This window comes from Vipera berus, assembly GCF_964194415.1.
Source record: "Vipera berus genome assembly, chromosome: 5".
Classification (NCBI taxonomy): domain Eukaryota; kingdom Metazoa; phylum Chordata; class Lepidosauria; order Squamata; family Viperidae; genus Vipera; species Vipera berus.
Genome location: NC_138207.1, coordinates 63304125 through 63325906, shown reverse-complemented (window position 1 = coordinate 63325906; position 21782 = coordinate 63304125). Strand labels below are relative to the sequence as shown.

General features: G+C 41.2%; 1 protein-coding gene across 7 annotated transcripts in view; it reads left to right on the top strand.

The window, feature by feature from the left end:
- Positions 1–21782, top strand: part of CTBP2 (C-terminal binding protein 2) — a 234130-nt gene that overhangs the window by 199586 nt on the left and 12762 nt on the right. For all 7 annotated transcript variants that reach the window (XM_081328978.1, XM_081328975.1, XM_081328976.1 and 4 more), the window contains 3 exons: positions 5291–5445; positions 11749–11893; positions 21468–21674. In XM_081328978.1, coding sequence (XP_081185104.1) covers positions 5308–5445; positions 11749–11893; positions 21468–21674 — 490 coding nt within the window. In that variant the 5' untranslated portion in view covers positions 5291–5307. The remainder of the gene's footprint in view (positions 1–5290; positions 5446–11748; positions 11894–21467; positions 21675–21782) is intronic.

Below are 21782 nucleotides of genomic sequence, written 5' to 3'. Positions count from 1 at the left end.
CAGGGAGATAGTTTGAAGTCATTGTTTCTTTCATACCTTAGAAACAATTTTGAAGTAATCACTGGTATGTCTTGTGATCAAACAGTGACCTTGAGTCAGATATTGCTGGTACTGTGTGAGAGAGAGAGGGAGGGAGGGAGGGGGAGGGAGAGAGAGGGAGGGAGGGAGGGAGGCATGACAGAGAGAAGAACTTTCCAAAATAGCTTTTGCTATTTTTATATCCATGCTCAGAAGGGAGTTTTGAAGATTTGCCTTTATATCAGTCTGTGAAATACTTCAGATACTTCATAGTATCTAGATATGGATCTTCCAAAATGTCTTGTTTCAATTGTCAGTGACTATAAATAAATGGCTAGATCTAGAAGGGGCATTTAGGCAAGATTCCAAACTGAAGTATCCTCAATAGATTCCGTGAAGGATATCAGTAGTACTGTGCTCAGTATAACTTTTATTAATGTTATCTCAGTAATAGACTTCACTATTGTTCATCCCAATAGGGAGTTATAGTCCTAATAAAAATGAAGGGCATTATATTGAGAAATGTTAATCTCCAAGGTGCAATATTTAGCCAAGAGAAATTCAACAGTGTTCTAATAGATATTTATGGAAGCCCTGTACAAACACTCATCAGGTAGAGTTGATTTATTGCTTTTAGTGATGCCTGATTCACTATTTCAACATAAGTATTTACCGTATATACTTGAGTATAAGCCGACTCGAGTATAAGCCGAGACCCCCAATTTCACCCCCAAAAACTGGAAAAAGTTATTGACTCGAGTATAAGCCGATCCGCCGTTCTGCAAGCCTGAATACACAGGAATACCCTGTGTGGCCGCGGCTCGTCGGCAGGTCTCCGTTCCTCCTGCCGACCTTTGGGGAGGTTTGGGCGCCTCCCCAAACCTCGGCAGGTCTCCGTTCCTCCTGCCGACCTTTGGGGAGGTTTGGGCGCCTCCCCAAACCTCCCCAAACCTCGGCAGGTCTCCGTTCCTCCTGCCGACCTTTGGGGAGGTTTGGGCGCCTCCCCAAACCTCCCCAAACCTCGGCAGGTCTCCGTTCCTCCTGCCGACCTTTGGGGAGGTTTGGGCGCCTCCCCAAACCTCGGCAGGTCTCCGTTCCTCCTGCCGACCTTTGGGGAGGTTTGGGCGCCTCCCCAAACCTCCCCAGGTCTCCGTTCCTCCTGCCGACCTTTGGGGAGGTTTGGGCGCCTCCCCAAACCTCCCCAGGTCTCCGTTCCTCCTGCCGACCTTTGGGGAGGTTTGGGCGCCTCCCCAAACCTCCCCAAACCTCGGCAGGTCTCCGTTCCTCCTGCCGACCTTTGGGGAGGTTTGGGCGCCTCCCCAAACCTCCCCAAACCTCGGCAGGTCTCCGTTCCTCCTGCCGACCTTTGGGGAGGTTTGGGCGCCTCCCCAAACCTCGGCAGGTCTCCGCTCCTCCGCGCAGACCTGCCGACCTTTGGGGAGGTTTGGGCGCCTCCCCAAACGTCCCCAAACCTCGGCAGGTCTCCGTTCCTGTTTGGGGAGGTTTGGGCGCCTCCCCAAACCTCCCCAAACCTCGGCAGGTCTCCGTTCCTCCGCGCAGACCTGCCGACGTTTGGGGAGGTTTGGGCGCCTCCCCAAACCTCCCCAAACCTCGGCAGGTCTCCGTTCCTGTTTGGGGAGGTTTGGGCGCCTCCCCAAACCTCCCCAAACCTCGGCAGGTCTCCGTTCCTCCGCGCAGACCTGCCGACCTTTGGGGAGGTTTGGGCGCCTCCCCAAACGTCCCCAAACCTCGGCAGGTCTCCGTTCCTGTTTGGGGAGGTTTGGGCGCCTCCCCAAACCTCCCCAAACCTCGGCAGGTCTCCGTTCCTCCGCGCAGACCTGCCGACGTTTGGGGAGGTTTGGGCGCCTCCCCAAACGTCCCCAAACCTCGGCAGGTCTCCGTTCCTGTTTGGGGAGGTTTGGGCGCCTCCCCAAACCTCCCCAAACCTCGGCAGGTCTCCGTTCCTCCGCGCAGACCTGCCGACCTTTGGGGAGGTTTGGGCGCCTCCCCAAACCTCCCCAAACCTCGGCAGGTCTCCGTTCCTGTTTGGGGAGGTTTGGGCGCCTCCCCAAACCTCCCCAAACCTCGGCAGGTCTCCGTTCCTCCGCGCAGACCTGCCGACGTTTGGGGAGGTTTGGGGAGGCGCCCAAACCTCCCCAAAGGTCGGCAGGAAGAACGGAGACCTGCCGAGGTTTGGGGAGGTTTGGGGAGGCGCCCAAACCTCCCCAAAGGTCGGCAGGTCTGCGCGGAGGAACGGAGACCTGCCGAGGTTTGGGGACGTTTGGGGAGGCGCCCAAACCTCCCCAAACAGGAACGGAGACCTGCCGAGGTTTGGGGACGTTTGGGGAGGCGCCCAAACCTCCCCAAAGGTCGGCAGGTCTGCGCGGAGGAACGGAGACCTGCCGAGGTTTGGGGAGGCGCCCAAACCTCCCCAAACAGGAACGGAGACCTGCCGAGGTTTGGGGAGGCGCCCAAACCTCCCCAAACAGGAACGGAGACCTGCCGAGGTTTGGGGACGTTTGGGGAGGCGCCCAAACCTCCCCAAAGGTCGGCAGGTCTGCGCGGAGGAACGGAGACCTGCCGAGGTTTGGGGAGGCGCCCAAACCTCCCCAAACAGGAACGGAGACCTGCCGAGGTTTGGGGACGTTTGGGGAGGCGCCCAAACCTCCCCAAAGGTCGGCAGGTCTGCGCGGAGGAACGGAGACCTGCCGAGGTTTGGGGAGGTTTGGGGAGGCGCCCAAACCTCCCCAAACAGGAACGGAGACCTGCCGAGGTTTGGGGAGGCGCCCAAACCTCCCCAAAGGTCGGCAGGAGGAACGGAGACCTGGGGAGGTTTGGGGAGGCGCCCAAACCTCCCCAAAGGTCGGCAGGAGGAACGGAGACCTGGGGAGGTTTGGGGAGGCGCCCAAACCTCCCCAAAGGTCGGCAGGAGGAACGGAGACCTGCCGAGGTTTGGGGAGGCGCCCAAACTTCCCCAAAGGTCGGCAGGAGGAACGGAGACCTGCCGAGGTTTGGGGAGGCGCCCAAACCTCCCCAAAGGTCGGCAGGAGGAACGGAGACCTGCCGAGGTTTGGGGAGGCGCCCAAACCTCCCCAAAGGTCGGCAGGAGGAACGGAGACCTGCCGAGGTTTGGGGAGGCGCCCAAACCTCCCCAAAGGTCGGCAGGAGGAACGGAGACCTGCCGAGGTTTGGGGAGGCGCCCAAACCTCCCCAAAGGTCGGCAGGAGGAACGGAGACCTGCCGAGGTTTGGGGAGGTTTGGGGAGGCGCCCAAACCTCCCCAAACGTCGGCAGGTCTGCGCGGAGGAACGGAGACCTGCCGAGGTTTGGGGAGGCGCCCAAACCTCCCCAAACGTCGGCAAGTCTCCATTCCTCCGCGCCCTGCCTGCCTGCTTCTTTCCGCTGCAGAAAGAAGCAGGCAGGCAAGGCGCGGAGTTTGGGGAGGTGCGCGCGCACCTCCCCAAACCTCCCCAAACTTCGGCAGGTCTCGGACGGCGGTGGCTTGGGAGAGGTGCGGGCGATCCCGGAAGCACCAAAGCCTCGGCCGCGCACAAGTCCTCGGTAAGTTTTTTTTGTTGACTGGAGTATAAGCCGAAGTGGAATTTTTCAGCCCAAAAAGTGGGCTGAAAAATTCGGCTTATACTCAAGTATATACGGTATTTAAAAAAAATTAAAGGGCTCCATCTGAAATACCTAACTTGACCAACTAACAACCAAATTACAAACACATACAGAATAAATACAGAAAGAAACCCATAACCTAAGTTAAAACAATCGAGTACAAAGAAAAAAGATCAGGCAACATACAAGTATTTCACAAATGAACATTGTGCTCCCCTATCACCGTGCCATAATCATTGAGTAATTCTGAATCTCCCTACTGTTTTCTCTATGGCAAGCAGTACCAAAATATTTGTTGTAAAAGCTTCAAGAAACAATGCTGATATGTGTGTATGCCCTGACTTTAGATTATCATTGTTATATCAAATCAGACAATGATCCAGTTAACAACATCATTACATTCAATATCACCCTATTTTGGTCAGTGACCATATAATGCATGTATACACGCTAGATGATTAGCATAAAACAACCTCAAATAAGAAATGACAACACAAATTTATATCAGATACGCAGATAAAGAAATTAGGGAAACTGCCTTGTGATCATCAAATGACATCGGTAGGTTTTTCTTTTCTTTTTTCTTTACTAACTGAACAGACCACTACACAAATGTTTGCCATCTTTATTATTTATTTATGTAATTTATAGAGCCACCTATCTCGCAAGCAAGAGCTACCTATCTCATAAGCCACCCATCTCTGGGCAGCTAGAACAAATGTATATCTGAACTAACAACAAAAATAGATTGCAACACAGCTTGGTAACAATGGGAGGATCTTAAAATTAGACTGACAAGAGAGTTCATGTATCTTTATAGCATAGACAACTGAGGAGGAGGATTTGTATTATTATTGTCATCAAATTTTATTTGCTACCCATCTCGCAGTTCAAAGGGACTCATCCTCCAAAGTTGTGTATTGTATAAAGATATACAAGGTTCCTGGAGGGATTATGGTGAGTTCTAATATAACAGCAGAATCTCTTCCCATGTTGACTTTTCTATATTTCCCAAATAGAAGTGCTCTAGACTGCCCTTTTCTAAAACGGGTTTCCATTAACAAGTTGACTTTAGAGAAAATTGATTCCACCCAAAATAACTTGGAACAAGTGAGACAACCAATTGGTGGTCTATGTCTTTATTTATTGCTTAAAAGTGGTACTGGCTCCATCTAGTACTAGTGCCAAAGGGTAATTACTCGATAGAACCATCTTCCAAGCCAGAACATAACCTCTGTTCTTCCACTTTGCATCTTATTAGAATGGGTTATTCCTTGCATGCAGAGAAGTAGATCTGAGGCTCCTGTGAATAAGCTAGGAGTGCTTGTGCCATCTTTTCTGAAGCTAACCCAGAAGTTCCAAATGGGAATATAACTAATGAAAGAGTCCTCATAACCATCTTAAAAGTCCAACTCTGTACATAATTTTCCAGGGGCAAGCTTTATTGAACACATTGGGGCTTCTTCTCTGTGTGCTGTAAACCCTGAATTACAATTTCAATTAAACTGTTAGATGATCTATAAATTCCTGCATTAAGTAGCATCAGTTTACCATTATAAAGCCAAGGCATTTTGATACAGATTCAGATGAGGTTTCTCTGTTTACGTGAGTAGGCTAGTATTGTTTTGACATTTATGCTCATTTGGTTCCAGGTATACGTCCACAAATAATGAATGGCCCTTTGCATCCTCGTCCATTGGTGGCTTTGCTAGATGGAAGGGATTGTACAGTGGAGATGCCTATTTTGAAAGACTTGGCTACTGTTGCATTCTGTGATGCTCAATCTACTCAGGAAATACACGAAAAGGTATTTATTATCATTTCAATTTCAAAGCACCCGATTCTTGTGATTCTAGGTGGCTAAAAGTACATCATCAACAACAAATAACTGACCCCATAACATCAAACGGGGGGGTGGGGGACAGCCAAAGGACTCTACTGCCATCCAGGGAATGAGGAATCTGAAGTCAACACCAAAAAGGAAATGCTTTTTAGCTCCCACAAGATGGCACTGCTTATTTTTTTTTCACATGGTGGCGGAGGCCTAAAGCGAAAAGGTTTTATAAAACCCAGCTGAAGGCCTAGGACTGGGGTGACGGCGCACATGCTCACAGAGAGGGCTCTGCGTGCCACTTGTGGCACACCACAGCCCTATACCATTTTAGACAAATGGCTGTCCAATCTCTTCTTAAAGACTTCCAGTGTTGGAGCCTTCACAGCTTCTGGAGGCAGGTTGTTCCACTGATTAATTGTTCTGTCAGGAAGTTTCTCCTTAGTTCTAGGTTGTACCTGTCTTTGGTTAGTTTTCACATAAGCAGAGTGTATGCCATTCAGGGCTTTAAAGGTGATAACCAACACCTTGAATTGTACCTGGAAGCCAGCTGGTGATCAGTGTAGCTTCAAAGCAACAGGGACACTGCACATACATAACATGTCCATTATGGCTCTCACTGTTGCACTCTGAATGAGCTGTAGCTTCCGAGTGATCTTCAAGAGCATCTATGTAGAGCACATTACAGTATTCCAGTCATGTTATGACCAAGGCCTGAGTGACTGTCTGAAAATCTTCTACCCAAGAATGGGCACAATGGGAATACAAGATGAAACTTATAAGAAAATGTGCTTTGCAAATTGACACAAAAAGATTATCTTGTATTTAGCAATAATTCAGCTTTTTTGTTTGGAAGATTTCAGGATAATTACATTTTTATCTGTGGCTCCCAATCATAATTGTGTATACTATTATATCATCAAAACCATATGAACCACCAGGTACATACAATTGATTTATGTACCTGGATTGCTTAATATTTTATGGTTGAGGGATTCCACAAATTGTAGTTGAATAATCTCAAAAACTCCTACAGGTTTCTTCTGCTGAATTAACAAATCCCTATAATAATTGTACACATAAATTACAAATAGACAAACTTAGGAGAAAGAACATTGTAGTGTAAAATTAAGATACACTGCTGACTTCATTTTATTTTGAAACTTACTGCAATGCCGCATTGTATTTTGTGTGCTGGAATGAAGAGATTGAGCCAACAACTCTTCTCTCATTCTATATGAAGCATATGGAAAGCTCTTGCTAATCTTCATGATGAATTGAATTGGTATTATATAGTAAACTGATGACCATGCATTCTTGATTTAATTGTATGATTTCTCTGCCTTCTTCTGTTTATACTGACATAATTCTCTTGATAATCTGTGACAGATATCTGGAATTTGGATTCCTGCGTGCAGCAAAAATCTCTTTGATAGACTGTGTATGGATTTGATAATTAAGTGTGCTGCTGATGAAGCCACAATAAATAATCTGATTTTAACAATTGATCTGGCTAGACAGCTTTTATAGATAGGAGATCAGAAAGAGATTAATGCAACCAATCAGCCTGATGCAAATGCAGTGCTCCTTAAATTCAGATCATCGGAGAACAATGTAGGAACTAAATAGCATGTGTTTGCAAAGTACAAGTTTGGTTATTTTGATTGATTTTTCGTACCTGATGTAAATCAGTAGATGAAAGCAAAAAGAAACTATTAAATTAGATAAAGTATATTTGGATTTCATCTAGGCAATAAGTTAAGTCCTTTCTAGAAACATTGTCAGCTTGGGTAAAAATCTTATCACGTTGATTGGCAAGAATAATTAAAATGAAACCTTGAAACCTTGCAATGTGAGAAGTAGAAATGTTGTAATAAATAAGTTAAGAAGTGCTAATATGAGGCAAGCAAGTTCCAGAGTAATAAGTTGAATGTTCATACCTAACATTTCCCTGGTAGCCTTTTTCTAGCTAACTATGAAAAGGAGATTAAGAGTAGAAAAAAATACTTAGGGTAGGGATGTACTTAAGCTTTTTTGACTCGCTTCACTTCTGGCAATCAAGTTCCACTGAATTTCAGATGTAGCCTTGATTTTTTTGGCTTGGAGAATAGCCTTAGAGCAGGGGTCTTCAAACTTGGCCCCTTTATGATTTGTGGTTTTCAACTCCTAGAATTCCTCAGCCAGGCACGCTGGCTGAGGAATTCTGGGAGTTGAAGTCCACAAGTCATAAAGAGGCCAAGTTTGAAGACACATGCCTTAGAGAATATTGGAACTCTTTGTGAAATGTCTAGTTTTAAGTTAACTGATTAGACTTATGTATAGTCCAAAATACATAACTCTGATGCCAGCTCACAATCATATAAATAAATAACCCATAATGAAACACAATTACAAATAACCCAGTAGAAAAGGAAACCAAGACAATAGGTAACAAACTCACAGAACTGATATACCAGTTGGGTTCTTTTAACATTTTGAGCCTAATTCCCAGGGGAAAAGTCAGGTCCTAATCTCAAAGGGAGGCTGTTTGGTAGATCAGGTGTCATAATAGAGAGTCAAGTCTCCTTGGATCACACAGGCTTTAAAGCTGATGATCAGCATTTTGAATTGTCCCTAAAGCATGCTGGAACCTAAGGCAGCTACTCTGTTTTGGACCAGTTGAAGTTACCAGGTATTTTTCAAGGGCAGAACCATGTTGAGAACATTGCAGTAATCTAATCAGGTAGTGAATAAGATAAAAGAGTGACAATACCTCCAAATCTAGGAATGGGCACAACAGGCACACAAAAATGAAGCCAGTCAAAGACACCCTATCTGCAGCTACATCTTACACTTTTGAGCAGGAGCTCAAACCAGAGAGTGCACATCTACTGTGTCTGAAGGACTATAAACTCCATCAAGGGTTAAAGATTTTTTTTTTTAAAAAAACCTTCATTATCCGAAGGGCCAAAAGCTGAAAGGTGCTCAGCCTTGCTAAGGTAGATTTGCAATGTGTTCTCCCCTATTCATACCCTCAGTCTCCAGGCACTGGGAAAGAACTTCGACAACATCAATTGCACTACAGTATTGAATACATTTCAGTCACATTTTTAATGTAAGTTTTGGAAAGAAGCAGAAGTTAACACTGTTTGGAAATAGGGCTGTTTCCTATTTACTGTTAGAAATATGGAGACTTTTTAGTGCATAAATAACTGAAGACTTTAATACTATTTAAATTCCTCAAGTTGTTAATTTTTTTCCAGTTGTTTAAATAATTTAAATCTGTATTATTTAGACATTTAGCATCAAAAGTGAACTTGTATTATTGAAAAGATAGGATTTATTATGAGGTTTATTCTGAAATGCATGGTTTTGATGTCTGGGCAAAATTCTGAAACTACTTTAATAGAATGCCAATAGCTGAGGTACTAATTATATTATTTAGTATGCCACTCTCTTTCTCCCTTTTTTAGAAAAAAAAATGAAAATGTTAAGAAGAAAACAATTCAGTGCGAAGTTACTTCACTGTTTGAGGTGGTCCCAATCAAAATATGGTCACTAAAATGGATTTAAAGTACAGGAGAGAAAAGGATCCATGTTTTACATAATTGAATGTAACATATAATTTGATCCCGAGAAGTATTCAGATCTGTTGGCATCATTCATTCCATTTTGCTCTGCTTTTTTCTTTCCTTCCTTTTTCCATGTACTGTGGGCCAATTTCCTGGCTTTGTACACCTTTTTTTTTCTTCTGTGCTGACAAGAATTCTAAATCTCTTGAGAATTTGGATCTTGAAAATACAAGATAAATTTGTCTTTGTCAGTTCTTATCTTTGAGCAAAGCTGAGCAGGCTGAAAGAATGCTGTATGGAAACTGATTATTTGGTGTGATTGGAAGATTTAAATCCAAGTCTTCCAGAAAGGGAATCTAAAGGGGGCTAAGAAACAGCCAGATAAAACTTGCATGAATATGGCAGACAAAGTCTTTTAAGACTTAGCATCATTCATAGCTCATCCTGCTATCAGGACAGAGTCCTAAAGAATTATAACTTGCTACACTTATTTAAAATCATCTGTAGTAAATAGCTGATCAACTCAAATGCAAAGCTGTTATCAAAGCATCTCATCCTTGGTTGTTGCTTATTCAAAGTATTCTTCCAAGCTGTGTTTACACAGCGTATAGGGTCACAAGAGTGATTGTAATTTTAGGTCTGAAAACTCTTTGGCTGACAACATTAATCTATGTTTTAGAGTATAAAACTTACTGAGCCACATAGACCGCATGGATCAATTTCCAGTGATACGAAGCCAATTGTTTTACTTTTCTGCTTGTATTTTTATTATCATCCAACTTTGAGAATTAGATTATAATAATTCTATTACATAATTGCATGTAAAAAGGCTTTTAAAAAAAAGAATTTACGTCATGCTTTTTTTTCCCTTTGTCAAAATGAATGGTGTTTAGGAATAAATTTTCTTTGGAAAACGGTAAAAAACTCTGTATACATTAATAAGTAGGGCACCACTGAATAGAAAGATTAGAGGGTTCTCTGCTTTTACAATCTGCTCTTTAGGAGAAAGGCCTTTTTTAAATGGAATAAATGAGGTTGACTGATTTCACAAATAAAGGAAGACAGAGCTACATAAGTGAATGGTTTCTTTTTAAATACTCCAAACTTACTTGGTCATCTCTATTGAATAAAGCGTAAACAAAGGTTTTTCCCCAGCGCTGTACATTACAGTGTGGGTTAAAGGATGTGAAATCTATAAGAGTCACTGGGATCATACTGCACATAAATGAAGAAGGTGAAGGAGGAGGAGGAGGAGGCGTTTCTTCACATTAAACACATTTCTTCACATTAAACACATTGAGCTGGTCACCACTGTTTACGTAAAGATTCTGCTGTACTAAACAAATGTTTTATACAAAGTCATAAGACTACACAACTCTGCAGAATTCCAATTAGCCAGTGAGAAAATATTCAGGGAGAGGTGTTTTTTTTCTTCAGCTTTTGTTCTTCCCCATATTTCCATTTAATTTACAGAAAATTAATGCCATTTGTGGGCTAAGGAAAGGGGCAAGCAACACATTTGGGAGGGTCCATATTTATCTAATAATTTTCTCCTTCTTAAGAAAGAAATCTATCATGAAATTATCTCCTTTTAACTTTACTAATACTTTTTGAGACTTGATAGTTCTTCAAGAGATATGTATCTATTCTTTTTCTGGTCCTTGGAAGGGCACAATAAAGAAATTAGAAAAGTTTTACAGAGAAGAAAAAGGGTTGGAGACTACTTGCATTCTTATTCAGTTATATAAACCTTGAGTAATTACTTGTCTTTTAAATTAGTGTTGTGGAGAAAATAAAGCATTAGTATATCAAGAGACACCCACCTATTTGGATTTCTGCAAACATGGTGTGCTTGCTCTTATAAAATGGCTACTGCAGAGGATTGTTCTTTGACAAAATGATGACTATTGGGGATATAATTAATTAGAAAGTACTGATCACCAGAATGCTGCCTTCTACCACCTCTAACTTCTCTATAGAGATTCTCAGTCATCCAAGTCATGGTTGTCCCAAAGGTGTTTTTTTTCACAAGGCAACTGGACTTCCTTGTTTTTCTTGAAGATGTTTCGCATCTCATCCAAGAAACTTCTTCAGCTCTGCCATTCCCCACCATCCAATCAGAGCTGAAGACGTTTCTTGGATGAGAAGTGAAATGTCTTCAAGAAAAACAAGAAAGTCCAGTTGCCTCATGAAAAAAGCATCTTTGGGACTACCACCTCTAACCTCACACCTATAGGATACTCCCTACTACTTCTACTTGCTTGTATTTTACCCAGGTAGGTAAGCATTCTTCCAAACAAACCATAGGTTTGCAACCATCCATCTAAATTATATGATTACTTGGGAATATATCATGACTCAGTTTAGGATCTAATGGTAGAATGGAAGACTGCACAGGTGAGGCGGTAAAGGACACACATATATACAGATTCTCATTGTTTATATTACTCTTTACTCAGATGATCTTTTTATCCAAGCTTTCCTTCATAGTCTAAAATTAAGATAAACACTTCAGAATGAAGAATCTGATACGAAAATAATGGATGAAAAGTTTTAGAATTACATGCTATTATTCTGGACTTTTTTGAGCATTTTTATCTGATTGTACCATGTGCCTTGATAGATATTTGAATACGATTCAAAATTTGGACTTCAGCTACTATTTCCAGAGTAGATTCGTCTGCTCCACTATGTCTGTGATTTCCCACTTTCTGTGTTTGTCTTTTAGGTTTTAAATGAAGCTGTTGGAGCAATGATGTACCACACTATCACTCTCACCCGGGACGACCTAGAGAAGTTCAAGGCCTTACGAGTCATTGTTCGAATAGGAAGTGGTTATGACAACATTGATATCAAGGCTGCAGGGGAGCTTGGTAGGTGTAGACACCACTCCTGCAGATCCTCTTTCTAAAATGTTGCTTGTTCTTTAAAGTAAATTATTTGTGTCAGGATTGTATTTATAGGCTTGTTTTTCATGGGAGGGGCTTATATAAAAATTCTAATGTATGATAAAAGATCTTCATGTTATTTGGTTGATTGATCCATAGTAAACATGGGATCTCTAATAGAGGTACGATATGTATTAAAAAGTTAAATGAACCTATCTATGGAATCCTGGTGTAGAAATGACACTCTCCTGGAATGGAGATCACTGTACAGTTTTCTCCAAGAGTACTATACTTTCAGAAGCATTGGGGAAAAGTGATGTCGCCTGTTACACACATGAATCATCTTCAGTAGTTAGGAAGATAGAAACAGATTATATTATTCTGTGCTTTTGTATCTCCTTATCCACAAAACTTCTATAGGTATTAAATACAATATTAGTGCTTCAAGAAAAATTTATGATGCTAGGAGAAGAAATGAAGATTTGGCTTAAATAATGTTAAACCAGCATTTTCCAACATGGTATTGTCCAAACAGGTTTCTGTTGCAGTCTAGAATTTGCAGAGTCATTTTGGCACATCTAACAGGTATCAGATAGAGTAATTAAATGTAGGAAGCAAACCTGGGTTAGATCTTGACCCTCTTTCTTCAAAGCAATATGTGAAGGATACAGCAGGTACTTTTGTGTCTATTGTTGATTAACAGTGCCTTAGTGCAGTTTTGTATACAATTTATATTTAATTAAATACAATTTGTATTTAATTTCAACTGTAATTAGAGGAAAGAAGCTACCTTCAACTGTGGTTTATAAATTACTTTATTGAGATTAACCTCAGAGAATAACCTGAACCAAAAATTTTGCATCTCTTCATGTCTATTCCAGACACATAGACTAGTAAGTACATTCATGGCTTTTTGCAACTCACCCATAAAATACTAAAATATTACTTAATAATACTTGCCATCTGTTTGACTTCATGTAGAGGATGCAGCTCTATGTCTTTGGATCCAGCTGCTATTCTTATTAATGCTGCATAAATGGACCCTATGTTTCTTCCAAAATATATTACCATAGTGATTATTTTATATTAGTTTTATAAATTCTGTAAGTTCTGTTGCCTATTCTATTAAAAAATTATAAGTGGCCCATATTCTTAAAATTGGGAACTTCCAGATATGTGCAATGAATAGAAGCACCAAGATTGGGAAGACTGCCATCCATTTCATGACAGATAATAATTGTAATAGTCAAATTAAGCATTTATTCTGGAGGTTCTGTTTGTTTGATATGGATACTGCATTGTGACTTACTTTTACGGATCTAACGTTTTATATCCAGTAACTATGTTTTTCAGGCAAGACAAAATGTTTGGAATGTTGTGGATTGTTCCAGGATAAAATCCCTATATGAGCAGATGGTAACATTTGCTAAAGTACAACCACATAATTGGGAACTTACTTGCCTTCGAAACATAAATAATTTGTTGTTGTTAGCTGCGAAGTCGTGTCCGACCCATCGCGACCCTATGGACAACATTCCTCCAGGCCTTCCTGTCTTCTACCATCTTCTGGAGTCCATTTAAGCTCACGCCTACTGCTTCAGTGACTCCATCCAGCCACCTCATTCTCTGTCGTCCCCTTCTTCTATTGCCCTCGATCTTTCCCAGCATTAGGCTCTTCTCCAGTGAGTCCTTCCTTCTCATTAGGTGGCCAAAGTATTTGAGTTTTAGCTTCAGGATCTGGCCTTCTAAAGAGCAGTCAGGATTGATCTCCTCTAGGACTGACCGGTTTGATCGCCTTGCAGTCCAAGGGACTCGCAGGAGTCTTCTCCAGCACCATAGTTCAAAGGCCTCAATTCTTTGGCGCTCAGCCTTTCTTATGGTCCAACTTTCACTGCCATACATTGCAACTGGGAAGACCATAGCCTTGACTATACGCACTTTTGTTGACAGGGTGATGTCTCTGCTTTTTAGTGTGCTGTCTAGATTTGCCATGGCTTTCCTCCCCAGGAGCAAGCGTCTTTTAATTTCTTGGCTACAGTCCCCATCTGCAGTGATCTTGGAGCCCAGGAAAACAAAATCTGTCACTACCTCCATTTCTTCCCCATCTATTTGCCAGGAATTGAGAGGGCCAGTTGCCATGATCTTGGTTTTCTTAATGTTAAGTTTCAACCCAAGTTTTGCACTCTCCTTCTTCACCCGCAACAAGAGGCTCTTTAGTTCTTCTTCACTTTCTGCCATTAGAGTGGTATCATCTGCGTATCTTAGGTTGTTGATATTTCTTCCGGCAATCTTAATTCCAACTTTTGATTCATCTAGCCCTGCCTTTCTCATGATGTGCTCTGCATATAAGTTAAATAGGCAGGGCGACAGTATACAGCCTTGCCGGACTCCTTTCCCAATTTTGAACCAATCAGTGGTTCCGTGTCCAGTTCTCACCGTTGCTTCTTGACCCGCATATAGGTTTCTCAAGAGACAAATAAGATGGTCTGGTACTCCCATCTCTTTAAGAACTTGCCACAGTTTGTTATGATCCACACAATCAAAGGCTTTAGCATAGTCAATGAAGCAGAAGTAGATGTTTTTCTGGAACTCCCTAGCTTTCTCCATGATCCAGCGTATGTTGGCAATTTGATCTCTAGTTCCTCTGCCTCTTCGAAATCCTGCCTGTACTTCTGGTAGTTCTCGATCCACATACTGCTGAAGTCTAGCTTGTAGGATTTTAAGCATGACTTTACTAGCATGAGAAATGAGTGCAATGGTGCGATAGTTTGAACATTCTTTGGCACTGCCTTTCTTTGGAATTGGAATGTAAACTGATCTTTTCCAATCCTGTGGCCACTGTTGAGTTTTCCAAATTTGCTGGCAAATTGAGTGTAGCACTTTTACTGCACTGTCTTTTAAGATTTTGAATAGCTCAGCTGGAATACTGTCACCTCCACTAGCTTTGTTGTTGCTCAGCTTTTCTAAGGCCCACTTCACCTCACATTCTAGGATGTCTGGCTCGAGGTCAGTGACCACATCATTGTGATTATCTGGGACGTTAAGCTCATTCTTGTATAGTTCTTCTGTGTAATTTTGCCACCTCTTCTTAATCTCTTCTGCCTCTGTTAGGTCCCTGCCATTATGGTCCTTTATCATGCCCATTTTTGCATTAAACGTTCCCTTCATCTCTCCAATTTTCTTGAAAAGATCTCTGGTCCTCCCTATTCTATTGTTTTCTTCTATTTCTTTGCACTGTTCATTTAAGAAGGCATTCTTATCTCTTCTAGCTATTCTCTGGAATTCTGCATTCAATTGGGCATATCTATGTTTTTCTCCCTTGCCTTTCGCTTCCCTCCTTTCCTCAGCTATTTGCAAAGCTTCCTCAGACAGCCATTTTGCTTTCTTGCATTTCTTTTTCTTTGGGATAGTTTTGGTTGCTACCTGTTGTACAATGTCGCGAACCTCTGTCCATAGTTCTTCAGGCACTCTGTCTATCAGATCTAATTCCTTAAATCTATTTGTCACCTCTACTGTATATTCAACAGGGATATGATTTAATTCATACCTGACTGGCCTAGTGCTTTTCCCTACTTTCTTCAGTTTAAGCCTAAACTTTGCAAGGAGAAGCTCATGGTCTGAGCCACAGTCAGCTCCTGGTCTTGTTTTTACCGACTGTATAGAGCTTCTCCATCTTTGGCTGCAGAGCATATAGTCAATCTGATTTCTGTGTTGACCGTCTGGTGATGTCCATGTGTAGAGCCGTCTCTTGGGTTGTTGGAAAAGAGTGTTTGCTATGACCATCGTATTCTCTTGACAAAATTCTATCAGCCTGTGCCCTGCTTCATTTTGTACTCCAAGGCCAAACTTGCCTGTTATTCCAGTTATCTTTTGGCTTCCTACTTTAGCATTCCAATCCCCCATGATGATAAGGACATCATTTTTTGGTGTTACTTCTATAAGGTGCTGTAGGGCTTCATAGAACCGGTCAATTTCATCCTCTTCAGCACTGGTGGTTGGGGCATAGACTTGGACTACTGTGATATTGAATGGTTTGCCTTGGATTCGAACTGAGATCATTCTGTCATTTTGAGGATTGTATCCCAGTATTGATTTTCCTACTCTTTTATTGACTATGAAGGCTACTCCATTTCTTCTGAGGGATTCTTGCCCGCAGTAGTATACCTGATGGTCATCTGAATTAAATTCACCCATTCCTGTCCATTTTAGTTCGCTGATACCTAAGATGTCGATGTTCAGTCTTGTCATCTCTTGTTTGACCACGTCCAGCTTTCCTTGATTCATGGATCTTACATTCCAGGTTCCTATGGAGAAAAAATCTTTACAGCATCGGACTTTCCTTTCACCACCAGACATATCCACAGCTGAGCGTCCTTTCGGCTTTGGCCCAGTCGCTTCATTCTTTCTGGCGCTACTAGTACTAGCCCTCTGCTCTTCCCCAGTAGCATATTGGACGCCTTCCGACCTGAGGGGCTCATCTTCCAGCGTCATATCGTTTTGCCTTTTGGTACTGTCCATAGGGTTTTCATGGCAAAGATACTGGAGTGGGTTGCCATTTCCTTCTCCAGTGGATCACGTTTTGTCAGAACTCTCAGCTATGACCTGTCCGTCTTGGGTGGCCCTGCACGGCATAGGTCATAGCTTCATTGAATTACGCAAGCCCCTTCGCCACGACAAGGCAGTAATCCATGAAGGGGCATAAATAATTAAAGTTGGATTTTTGATTTGGTGATCTGATTCAAGGGAATATTAAGTGAAAAGTCAACTTATTTGGATCCTAGACTGACCTTCTTTTACTAAAGTTCTTTCCTATACACATTAGTTGGATTATACTTTATCCCTGACATCCATAGAAGACAAATAGCCATAATGTTTGCATTCTTAGCAAAAAATCTCAATGTCAATTTTATTTGAAAGCACCTTTACACATAATGCTCAAGGTAGCGTAGATGAAAACTAAATATTTTTTTGTAAACTGGCTAGAGTCACTGAAAGTGAGTGGGCAGCCATATAAATTTTCTAAATAAATAAAAGTATAATCATCATATAAAGATCAACTCTAGTATAAATAATCAAAATCTCTTTCATTTTAAAAAAAAATTTAACTCTAGTTATATTTTTAACTCCATACATATTTTGGAAATTATTGTGTTCATATTTGGTTATTCTATTCCCAGCAAGAAGAAAACCTATGGCATTGCTATTATCGTTAAGTTTAGAGTATTGTAGTTGCATTGCAGGCTAGAGAACTTGGATCCCATAATAAATAATATACCAACTGTGCTATGTGCATATAAGGTGAAAGTTGGAAACTTTGTAAAGTGTGTCTCATGACGTTATTGTGGCAGTAGTGCAATTGCATCAGTCAGATCATGATTTCTGACACAAGTACAGAAAACTCTTCATGTGTATAACAACATGATACACATGGTGTCATTCCCCAACCAGACAATACGGCGTTGAGTCCAATCCCCTGATTAGTTCAGGAATTCAAATTGAACTATCCTTGGCAAATGCTATACCCAAACAGAAACACACATATTATTTTCCTGAACAATAGTAGTAATTTTAATTGATAACATTCATATATATAAATTCTCATGTTTGTAACGTTTTAACTGGGTGAAATGGTGAATCATAGGGCAAACTAGTTGAATCGAGGTACCTCAAAAGGGCTCACTTACAGAATGCATCCATGACTCCTTGTGTCATTCTTTTAGTGGTATTTTCTTACCAGATTCTTCAATGCCTTCAACAATGGCAGAACTTCTAATGTACTTGAAAAGTACTTAAAAATTCAGGGAGATATTTAGAGCTGTATCTGCCTTGAAAGTAGCCCATGTTGAACTGTATAGTATAAACAAACATCAGGAGTTGACAGCAGGAAATGCTTTCTGACATTTTATGTATTGCATGTCTTATGATAGCACTTAGCAATAGCACTTAGACTTATATACTGCTTCACAGCACTTTACAGCCTCTCTAAGTGGTTTACACAGCCTATTGCCCCCAACAATCTGGATCTTCATTTTACTGATCTCAGAAGGATGGAAGGCCGAGTTAACCTTGAGTCATTCAGAATCGAACTCCTGGAGTGACAGTGAGTTAGCCTGCAGTATTGCATTCTAACAATTGCACCCCCACGGCTCTTATTTTATGTCATAAATTTTTTTTATAAAATTTGCCAAATTTTAATTTCATGCAGTCAGAGTTTTGGATTTTGGATGCATTCTGTAGTTGAGGTACCTTGGTTCAACTAGTTTGCTCTATGATTCACCATTTTACCCAATTAAAGGATACAGACATGAGAGTGTGGTGTGTGTGTGTGTATTTGTGTATTTGTATCCTGCCTTTATTATTTTTACCAATAACTCAAGGTGGAAAATATATTCAACGCACTTTCTTCCTCCTATTTTCCCCACAATGACAGCCTGGTGAGGTGAGGTTGTCTGGCTATCATGGCTAAGGCAGGACATATATTAGGGTCACATTTCTCCACCTTGATAGCATTCCTGTTCTTGCCTTCAGTTCGTTTAGGGCTTAGTGATTCCTGAGGATCTTATTTAAAGACTTCCTTTCATAATACATTTTCCAGGAGTAGTCCTTTCAAAGTGCTGCCTATTTGCAGATGTCAGCCTTCTCTGCCACAGGCTGCAACTTCCCTGATTTTCTAAGATGGCTGTGCTATCTTGGAGATACCTTTTTTAAAAAAAATGTGTGTGTTTGTCTACGTATTATGATAAACTGCCAGAAACTGTGTTCATAGCTGCATAAAAATGGAAGCCAATTTATCTTTGATCTTATTGAGCCCAAAGGCTGCATATTACATGCAGTGGTCTTCATGAAGAGAATGCCCCAAGTAGCTTCCATGTGGAGTGATTTGGGAATAATTCTGAAGCACCATCAGTATAATGAAGCCTTAATTTTTCATTAGATAACCACAGTATAACATTTCTTCTAGAGCTATTCCCTATATAAAGGCTTATGTTCAACTCAATATTTGGAAAGTATTTTAAAGAAGTAATTTATTAAGGGTTAGGTATGCAGGTATTTTTTTCTTGGTTTCATATTTCTTTGCAGCAAAGTCTCTTATTGCAGACAAATATAAACAACTAATGATGCTATCCTTAACTAGATTGAAGAATTGTAACATATTGGCCATTTCAATTTGCTGCTAAAATAGTTCTGAGCTATTTGCAAGCAGGACTGTTAACTGTTTTACTACTAATGAGTTCCATAACATTAGCATATAAAATAAAATTGATCTTTATAGATTGCCAACTGTGTACATCTGTTGATAGGGTGTCATTAAAAAGATTAATTGATTCAAAGTATCCCATTGTAAATCTTATTGAAGTATCACATATCCTTTGTAGCTGTTTTCTAAACTATATTTTTTGTGGTATCATTTACATAAATATGTTCAAACTTACCTATGACGCCTCATTTTTGTTTTCCTAGCATCACCTGGTTGCCAGAATATTTTAGGGAATTTTCAAAGAAGTAATTTATCATTTACATTTGATGATTTCCCGTAAAGACTATTTTCTTTTATTGCCTCAGAAGCCCAAATAATCTGTTGCAATTTTAAATGCCTTAATATATACAAACATATTTTACTTACTGCTATATCCCTTAAAGACATCCATAACTCTCTACCCTATAGCATGGAGACATTAAAAAACAGGAAAAAACACTGATGACATCAAAAGCTCTTGGATTTTGTACGCCAACTTCCCCAATCTAGTGCCCTCTAGATATGTTGGACTGTAATTTCTCTAGCCAATATGCAGTTGTAGTTCACTACTTCAAAAAGACACAAGGTTGTAAGGATCTATTGTAGACATTCAGGGCCCGAATTGTTCCTCCTCTTTGTTCTTACTATTAATAGATGCTAAAAGTTAGTCACATGCAATGAACCAAGAGGATGAACAAGTTTGGTTCAATTACTTCTCCATATTTTCCTCCAGCTCTCCCCATATGTAGTATGTGCAAGATTATGGGGGGGAGGGAATTTAAGTTACCTCAGAAGAACCAAAGTGCTTTATTTCACCAAGCTTTATCATATAGAAATTTGTTTGTTACCAAAGTGAGTGTGTCAGAGTCTGAGAAGAAGGCTAATGGAACTTCAATTAAAATCTCAGCATCAGGGCTTTTTTTCCTCATAGAACGCTCAGAACGGAGTTCCGGCACCTTTTTTGGATGGAACCTTGTAGGGTAGGCAAGGCGGGTTGTATGACATGTGTGAGTTCCGGCTCCTTTTTCTTTTACAAAAAAAGCACTGCTCAGCATCATCAGGAGACTAGCCTCATAGACTTCCATCCAACCATTTTTCTCAATATAATCTGTCTATAAGCTTGCATGAGTGGTGCATGTAGGGTATTTGCGCTATTGGAGGAAAGTTGAGATTAAAATGTGCTGAAGCAAGGCATTTTATTAATTCCTCCATGCCCATTATCTAAGATTGTTTTAAGAGACAGAAATCTGTGAATAAGGTTAAGAAGAGTTTTGCTTTCAAAGCATGCAAGCAGATGGTGCTGCTTCTATCCTGGAGTGACTGAAGAATGGAAAGAAGCTAATTTTGCTGAACTCCTCTCCTTACTCTGGTATCCTGCAGTCAGAAGAATCAGTCTTATGCTGGTGAACATGGCTACGCTTTATCAAAGCTGCTTATTACTTAACCCTATTACGTTATATGACTTAGCTTAGCATTTCATTGTGAAAGCAGGGCATTCCATGAAGGCAAATCATCTTTTTGCAGATATACAAGGCAAAGAGGAAAATAAGTCTTGGGGAGAAATTTTAGGATAGAATAAAAAGCATGGATGATTCATCATGGCATTAAGGTCTAAGAGATTTCACACATACATACTTTTAAATGCAGCTGGTGTCCAGATTGGAAGCCAACTGTATCAGTGGGGAATCCCTTGTACTGCATTTCTAAATGACACCTGGAGACTTTCCATAGCATTCGCAGATCTCAAGAAGGGATTCTAGTTATAATTTGTTGAAACTGAATGGGATTAGAGAAGAGCAGTGAGGGGGGGGGGGGAAATGCATGACTTTCACTACTGCTACTCAGATAAATGGACAAGTTAGGCAGTGGGGCCAAAGTATGGAGCTCCTGCTGACTGGCTGCATCTCTCTCTTAGACCTATCCATAGTACTAGCATTCACAATCTCTTCTGCCAGCCTCAGCCTTCAGACAAGGACTGCAGTTGGTTTGTAAGATGCATTGTCCTCCACACAAAGAGGTGTGCAAGTGAGAATTTCCCACCTTGTGGTACTTTCAGAAAAATGAATTTCCTCATTCCTGTTTCTGCAATTATCGGCATTAAAATTTTATGCCACACATTTTATATGGAAGATAATACATGTATGCTAAGTAACAGAAGTAGCCAAGGAGTCCTTGTGCAAGAGACGGTATGTTTTAATCCAGTTTAGTACTGTTGCAAAGTGTTTTCTTCTCCAGGAAACAGAAAGTTGTTTATTTAGGAGCAAACTGTGATTTTATGAGATTCATCTTCACTAAAAATTGGGTTTCTATCCCCTCTTCCAGGGATTGCTGTTTGCAACATACCTTCTGCAGCAGTTGAAGAAACAGCTGATTCTACCCTTTGCCATGTTCTGAATCTCTACAGGCGGAACACTTGGCTCTACCAAGCTCTGAGGGAAGGAACCCGAGTGCAGAGTGTAGAACAGATACGGGAAGTGGCTTCCGGAGCAGCCCGCATTAGAGGCGAAACACTTGGTCTGATCGGATTTGGTATGTTGGAGCTTTCGGGGGGGCGGGGGGGACAGAATTTTGGCTTGTTCAAAATGGATATCATAGGGACCAAGTCTTCCAAGGAGACTTCTACATGGATTCTGCCAC